Here is an 8,253-nt window from a genome sequence, read left to right as displayed (position 1 = left end):
CCGTAAATGGTACTTCATAAAATGATACTTGGCAGTTGTATACATCTTGATTTGTAGAGCCATTAATATAATACAAACTTCTATGTGTCTATTATTCAAAATTCTGTGTAATTAAGGATAGGTTCTCTTCTCATACGACTTGTTCTGAGGATTTCCTAAATTCAAGTTTAATGAAAGAGGAGGTGATGATTATATCGAATGAGGAAAAGTCAGCAGAATATATCTTTTACATAATTTAAAAATCAATCATCTATGCTTAATAATATTTGCTACAACTTTCCATTCCTTAGCCCGTTTGACAATACAGTTAACTAACATGATGAATTAAGTATATATTGTAAAATAACACAAATTATATAAATATATACATATGGAGAGAGAAGACACTTGTGTACCTTCACACATGAGCTATTTGCATAGCAATGTTACCTTCCATTTATAATGCATGTCTGAATTTAAGAACTTTGAATTATGTTGTCTTGAGGCATTCTTACATCCACACAGTATGAGATATAGAAACAGAATCAGAAAGAGTTTTATGTTCAACATGATGCAGCTTATGAAAGCAGAAGCAAATTTGAACACTCCTTGTCTTCTGAAAAGAGACACTCACAATCCTGGCCTGCCTGAATATTGTATTGTGGGACAGCGATTATCATCAACCTGTGGGTCACTTTGGGGGTTGAACGACCTTTGGGGTTTGAATGACCCTGTCATAGGGGTTGCCCAATTTCATAACAGTAGCAAAATTATAGTTATGAAATAGCAATGAAAATAATTTTATGGTTGGGGGGTGGGTCACCACAACATGAGGAACTGTATTAAAGGGTCACAGCATTAGGGAAGTTGAAAACCACTGCGCTAGAAGCTAATTACCCAAAAATGCTTTTTCTCATCACCTGTTTGCTATGATTTGTTTTTTTTTCTTTCAGAATTGGAAATCATTCAAGGAATAAGGAACATGGATTCGGAGATGGTGGCTTAAAAGGAATAAGTCAAAAACAAATGTGTGAGGAAAGCTTTACCTTAATAACAGATGTCTCAACTCTGGATGGGGGACTCTGAACTTGCGCTGCTGCCGCCATATTGGCAATGGTGCTGAGGTGGTTCATCTGACTCATTGCCATGGTCACAGATGCGGGAGGTAGGCTGACAGGAATTAGAGGGTGGGGCATCATCATAAAAGGAAGTTCCAGTCCTATTAAAAACAAAACACATACAAATATAAGCATTGCTCTGTTAGCTAATAAAATCAGGAAGCATGGTAAATCTCCATGATTCTAATCTTTATGAATGTAAATTATCAAAAACTGAAGCATTAAAAAATACTATATCATAGTAATCATAGGCAAAGGGAAAACATCCTTTGTATACAACAACACACATTCATCACTCCGAGAAACTAAGCTTAGAGCAACTTGGGTACCCCGGCTTAACACACCTCTAATTTCCATGTGTTTAATACAAGTGATCACAGTAAGCCCTTGCTGTATTATTCGTCTCATCAGTCTAAATCTTTGTGAGATTTTAGGGTTGTCTTTAACTTGTCACAACTATTTATCTAAATGTCATATATCCCTCGAGTGCTCTCTTTTACCCATTCAATAAATATACAGCTTTTTTGTTTTTATAAAACTAAGTTAAGAAATGACATCGTACCATTTGGCAGAAGGTGGTTCTGCTGAAGGTGGTTGAGAGGATGACTAACTAGGAGGCTACGCACTCCAGGTATGCAGGGGGGGGTAAGAGAAGCCTGTGACCCCTGGGTGCGGGGAGAGTGTACTGTTTCCTTATCCCAAGAACCATCACTGCTGCCTGTGGGGAATGAATATAAATTATTGGGATACAATGTTATTCCAAATCTTCAGCTGATTAATCTGAAATGTGGTTACAAAAATCACATTAACATTTAGAGATTTGACCAATAAGTGATTTCTAGGGAAATAAGCCAGATTAAGTAAATTTCCCCTTGACCATATTCTCGTCTTGTTTTATAACTCTTGGATTTGATCACATCAAACTTTTGGACGACGGCATGTCTCTGACATCCTGTTTTCAAGGTTGGATCTAATTTGCCTCCCCAATTTAATATGCATTCAGGAGTTAACTAGTCCTTGGTGTCCAGACACACTGATATTTATAGAACGCAAAGTGTGGTCTTGTATGAAATGGTGTTCTAGTCACCAGTCCGGGTTCAAAGGCCTAACAACTCACCAGCCAATCCCAAGCATGGAATCCTTAAATGCCCACCTTGGTTAGCCATTGTCCAGATAAGCGGAGAAGATTGTTTGGGGAAAGGTCACCTAACATTGACAACAGAATACACTGGTGAGGGAGTGTTCGTGCATGTGTCAATAAAGACATCACTGTTTGAAGCTCAACAAAAAAATCTCAACTTACTGCCATCGAGTTGCTTCCAACTCAGAGCATCCCTGTGGAATAGGGTGGAATGCCCCTGCGGGCTTTGGGAAGGAGTAGGAGCCCTCATCTGTCTCCCATTGAAAGGCTGCTGGCTGGCTGCGATGGGATGAGCTTACAGTTAGCAGCTCCACACAGACTCACAAGTCACCAGGGCGGAGGACATCCACTGATGGCCTGGCAATATGAGCGCCAAAGTCACAACCAGGCATCCCAGAGCTCACGGCGCAGTACCGGTGGAAATGGCTTACATTTAACTAGATCTTGGCCAAGTGTAACCCAATATTCTTTGGAAATTAATGATAAATCATTTCCATTTCACATGCCCCAACTCATGGTAATTCAGCATTTGTTTATATCTTAGCTTAATCTTTTAAACACCCAATCTCCCCCATTTAAAAACAAAATCTGCAATATCTGTCAGTTTGAGTTCTTCATTTCTAAAAGAGAAGAAACCGTATTTTCATATAATAGGCATGAATATAGCAAAGTTGGTAAAACTCCAAGTTAAATCCTTTAGCTCTATTAAAAGCTTCATTGTAAAATCTCTATGACATAGTTTTTAATGAAGAATACTTAGTTACTACCGTGACTTTTTTTCTCCATTTGCTTCATGAAGACGGTTAAGCTTCAATATAAATTCAAACTTATTAGCTCAATACTGTCTGGATCTTAGAGTAAATTGTTCAGAAGTGGGTAATGAAAACTCAATTCAAATTCTTTAGCAGTCAAACAAAGCAATTTTATTAAACAATAAAAGGAATCAATTAAAATAGATATCTTTATTATTTTACAAGAATGTATGACAGCTTTTGGTTAGAAAAAGGAGTTTATTGCTTTATACAGGAACGACTCACATAAAACAAATTAGCTTGCTTCTACATGGTGATGTGAGAGTTCATTTTTATAGTTACAAATTCATTCATCTTACTTTTGTACTCATGACTTTTTTGAACATCTGACCTAAGGATCTAGTCAAGTATAAAAAAATACTTTTAAAAATCATTTCCCCCAATATATGATGTCAAGGCAAGTATTTTGAACATCATCAATGTACACTACCTTTATCAAAATATGTGCACAAAAAATCTTAAATAATATATTCTGAGATGTTTACTATGGTCAAATTTTATGAATCAACATCAGTTCTACCTTTGATGTCAGCAGTCAAAACAAGAAGAGAGGCATAGCCAGTATTTACTTTGAAAATCCACTTTGAAATAAATATCATTTGAATGTTAATTGCATTATAAACATAAATAATAGGCCGTTTTCTCTGCATGCTATGTACTTTTCACTTAAAATGTCCAATGAATGTTAAGATATCATTTTTATAGATTTTATTAATTTAGAATAAACAATGAAAATATGGAGTAAAGAAAAATAATATTTATTACTTTGGATTCTGTTTAGATTATGTTTATTTCTATTATTGACTTTTTCTTTCTTATTCCTTCTTTCTTTCTTTCTTTCTTTCTTTTCTTATTAATTGAACTAATTTCTTCTACTTGGATCTTGATTTCTAGTTAATATATTTGAAATGTTATTTCACCAAATATATTTAAATTTCACTTGTATCAATAGTTATCTTATAATTCAATGTTTTCACAATATCAATGTATACAATTTTAAACCAAACTTCTGATTAAATTGTTGTGAAACAGATTATAGAAAAAACACTACCTATTTTCAAATCTCTTTTGCATTACAAAATCTCAGCCCTGTGGAAGGTAACTAGCAGCTATCCAGATGTGAGTTTTCCACAGCAAGTGTCTCACACTAGATTCAATTTCCCGACTACACAGAATGCTTCCAGCTATCTTCGCCAATCATCATTTGCTAAATCCTCATGATGTTAGCTCATTTGGGTAATAAATAGAGCAAACAATTAAGAAACTAAGTCTGATGAAAAATATACAATATATAACCAAGTCAGCTGTAAGTGATGTTTGCATTATTTATAACACCCTTCCCCTCTATTAGCATGAATAAATAAGATTTGAAAATAGGCTGCTTCAGAATAAGTCATGCCCATAGTTATCAAAGGTATAATTTCAAGTTTTTCAGTTTAAGCAGCTATACTACGAGTCCATGTATACATGTACTACAGCTACACACAAACATATGCACATGTCTATATTGTTCACACGAATGTGCACGATTAATCTCTGTGAAACCTGCAAGAGACAGAACACTCAGGACCAGTATATGCTGAGCTTCAAAAGGGTCCTGGGAAAATTCCAATATCTCTAAATTCCTTCAGGATACTAAGACCCCTTTCCTAGTGTGGCTCCTCTTGTCCTGATGATGTCTCCCTACTCTGCCAAAGCAGACCCAGAGCTCCCATCAAGGCAGAAGAAATCCAGCTATGGAGTAGCATCAGCAGCCCTGGAGTCAGTCTCTTGGAATTCCCTCACCCTTTGCTTCATGGTGAGAAAACCACAGCCCTCCTGTTAGGCAATGTCCCTCCACTGTAAAGATTTCCTACAACCCCCCCTCCTCATGTTTTGCTGCTCTTGTAAATGGAGAAGGAAGACGTTTGTGGTGTCTGGAATGATAGTTAAGGGTGCAATGCTTGGTTCCGTTGCTATTGATAAGCACTGATTGTTTAACTTTCTTGAAAACGGCAAGCACCTGGTACCTTTTGTTCTTGCATGGGAACCACGGGAAAAGTTCCATTCACTATCCTGCTACATAAGCATATTCAATAAAAACCAGCCACACGTACAGCTATGCCACAGATGACATGGGTCATGGATTCGGTAAAGTACCTGAAATGAAGAGGGATTCACGACCCAAGTTTAAAATACTACTTCACCCATTCCCTGAACCTTTCAATCATCTATTGAGGCAAAAGTTCAAAGAGCAATGATTATCATTCATAAAAAAATAAAGAATAATTAAATGTGGAGATGACCGTGAGTAAGAGGAAGATTAATTGAGATGTTGGAACACAAAGAAAACACAGAAAATGGGGAAGGATTGCCATGAAGGATACTGTTACCATTAATATAACTATATAACTCTGGCCAAAATATGTGTATCATTAAGTTATTTTCAATCCTAAATATAGCCGGCAGGTGTCAAAAGAGAAGATCGCAAAAGTTGTAAAATGGATTTTTTTGATGCATGGGATGCAAAAAATCACCCAGTTCAAAATTAAAATTATGCATAAAAGTCAAATACCTTGAAACTACTATGCAGCAAACCAGTGAGAGCATACTGAAACATCAATCATCCTTCACATGTATGGAGATCTTCCTGAAGGCTGACCCTGGTCGAGGAGACAAATCCTGAAGGGGCTCCCGGTCACACTACTGCTTAGTGAGTGACGCTGATAGACTGACGGGAACCTGACATTGTCAAGATTCGTTGACTAAGAAAATGACGGCCAGAGTGGACCTTTCTTCCCTGTCATTGGAGGCCACTTAAAAGGATGTCAAGCCCATCATAACAATGGGAACAAGGTTAGTCACTGAAAGGAAACATGAGTCACAGGTGCTACAAATGTCCACCTGTTACTTCAGTTAGGTGAGAAAAAACAGGTTATTAGCCTTTTATAGCATTAACTTTATGCTAATAAAAGAAATGAGATACAAAATGTCAACAGGGACTCTAATAGTGTGCATGAATGATGAAACCATCCTCTCAGGAGTGGCTGTGATGTCTTTAAGTCCCCACCCCACCCCGAGATAACCATCTGAACATGGTTGATCTTCGATAGCATACAGACACCCCAAAACCTGCTGCTGTTTTGATTCAACTTTATCTAATTGCTCTATTTTAAAATACAGAAGAGGCAACTGTTTAAGGGTACAATTAATTAGGGGAGCAATTAACAATGCTCCAGCTTGAGCAGAGTGGTTCAGCAAAGAAACTACACACGTGTCTTCTAATCTGTGTTGCAAACAATGATCACATAATAGACCACTGACACATACATAATACCTGACGTAGGGAATGCTAAGTTCACAAGGGTTGGAGAACAGCCACGGATTGGTTGTCATGGAACCAACCACTTGGCTTATCTCTGGCACATACATTGGTACAGATGGGAACTGAAAACACAGGGAGTCCAGGACAGATAATCCCTTCAGAATCAGTTGTGAGAGTGGTGATACCTGGGGTGGAGGGAAGATGGGGTAACCTCCTCCCCGGGGGATGGACAATAGAAAAGTGGGTGAAGGGAGGTGTCGGACAGTGTAAGATATAACAAAATAATAATAATTTATAAATTATCAAGGGCCCATGAGGGAGGGGGAGGGGGGGAGAGGGGTAAAAATGAGGAGCTGATATTAAGGGCTCAAGTAGAAAGCAAATGTTTTGAGAATGATGATGGCAACAAATGTTCAAATGTGCTTGACACAATGAATGGATGTATGGATTGTGATAAGAATTGTGCAAGCCCCCAATAAAATGATTTTTTTTTAAAAGAGGAAAAAACAAAACTTTATTATCATGAATTCTACCTATCCGTCTACTAATAAATATGAGTCATTTAGGAGATGCATCAGTTTTTCAGAAACCGGTAACCAGTTGCCCTCAAATCAGTTGTGACTCAGCCACCCAAAGCGTGTCAGAGCCGAACTGAGCTCCACAGAGTTTTCAGTGACTGCAGGAGCCCCCTCGAGGGGCTCACGCCTCCAGTCTTGCAGTTAGCGTCCCAGTGCACCACTCCATTGCAGGAAATGGGTAGCTATATAGTTTTTAGTGATCATTAACTAAATATCGCTCTGTGTCACCTGAGTGTCCAATATTTGTCAATGAGAATCTAAAATTCTAGGCACAAAACGGGGTCTCTGCCTTGTCACTGGTGAGTTCTCTTGAATGCAGGATGGTTGTGGTGCATTTTCTTGTTTATCTAAAGGCGATCATAAAATACCGGGGCTATTCGTTTTCTTATTCTCATGAGAACTAAATTTCTAAGCCCATTTGAAGTATTTATATTACCCTACATTCGTCAGAAAGTTGTTGAAAGTAGTTCACTGCAAAAGGTAGGTTGCCCCTGAAAGATTGAAAAACAGAAATCCTGAATTTTAAACTGTTGTTTCAATTTCCCAGGGTTAATGATTGTTTATGAAGAATAAGAGTCCCTATATTTCACTATCGAGGGTAAACTCAAAAGTGAAATTAAAGTGATTAAGGTCAATGCAATACATGAAACGGGTACTTAAAGAACCGGCAGAAGTGAGTAAAAAAACAATGATCTTGAAAACCTTTGGAGAATCATGATAAACAGGAACAGAAGAACAGCACTAGAAAACCATAGCTGGATGATGGTTTCTCTTTTAAATACTCTTCAAAGAGAGCATAGATTTTGCCTACAGAAAGCACCCGCTTGGTGTATGTTCCCTTAGTTCACACCAAATACCAGAACGTTTGATCCCACCCCTTAAAAGAAATAGAACCACTCTGATGAAGATAAAAAGCAAAGAACTGGATGTAGAGGAATGAGAGAGAACTAAAACAGGAAAACCTTTTCCTTTTTGATGTTGTTTTCTTTGGACTCATTAGCACCACAGTCTAGGTGTTAAGCAGGCACAAAGACACCAGAGAGAATAAAACAAATTCAGACTGAGCTGGGAAAGAGCTGCCTGGACTTCACAACCCAGACACCAAACCCACTGCTGCCAAATTTGATGTCAACTCACCGAAACCTTCCTGGGCCAAGAAGAGCTACCCCACTCAGGCGTCCTCAAACTGTGGCCCGCGGGCCACATGCAGCCCGCCGAGGACACTTATCCAGCCCGCTGGGTGCTTTTGCCCCGTTTGTTTTCTTACTTCAAAATAAGATATGTGCAGTGTGCGTAAGAATTTGTTCATAGTTTTTTTTTT

The 8,253-nt window shown here is 38.0% G+C and overlaps 1 protein-coding gene across 1 annotated transcript in view; it reads right to left on the bottom strand.

Annotated features, from left to right (window-relative positions):
- DACH1 (dachshund family transcription factor 1) overlaps positions 1-8,253 on the bottom strand; it is a 284,781-nt gene that overhangs the window by 164,682 nt on the left and 111,846 nt on the right. The window contains exons 4-5 of the mRNA XM_030884711.2: positions 1,660-1,815; positions 1,026-1,198 (exon numbers count right to left, since the gene is read on the bottom strand). Coding sequence (XP_030740571.2) covers positions 1,026-1,198; positions 1,660-1,815 — 329 coding nt within the window. The remainder of the gene's footprint in view (positions 1-1,025; positions 1,199-1,659; positions 1,816-8,253) is intronic.

Source organism: Echinops telfairi, unplaced genomic scaffold, assembly GCF_000313985.2.
Source record: "Echinops telfairi isolate 266 unplaced genomic scaffold, ASM31398v2 ScPeMD7_11;HRSCAF=52, whole genome shotgun sequence".
Taxonomy (NCBI): domain Eukaryota; kingdom Metazoa; phylum Chordata; class Mammalia; order Afrosoricida; family Tenrecidae; genus Echinops; species Echinops telfairi.
Note: the sequence above shows the minus strand (reverse complement) of the source record. Positions and strands in the feature narration are given on the sequence as shown.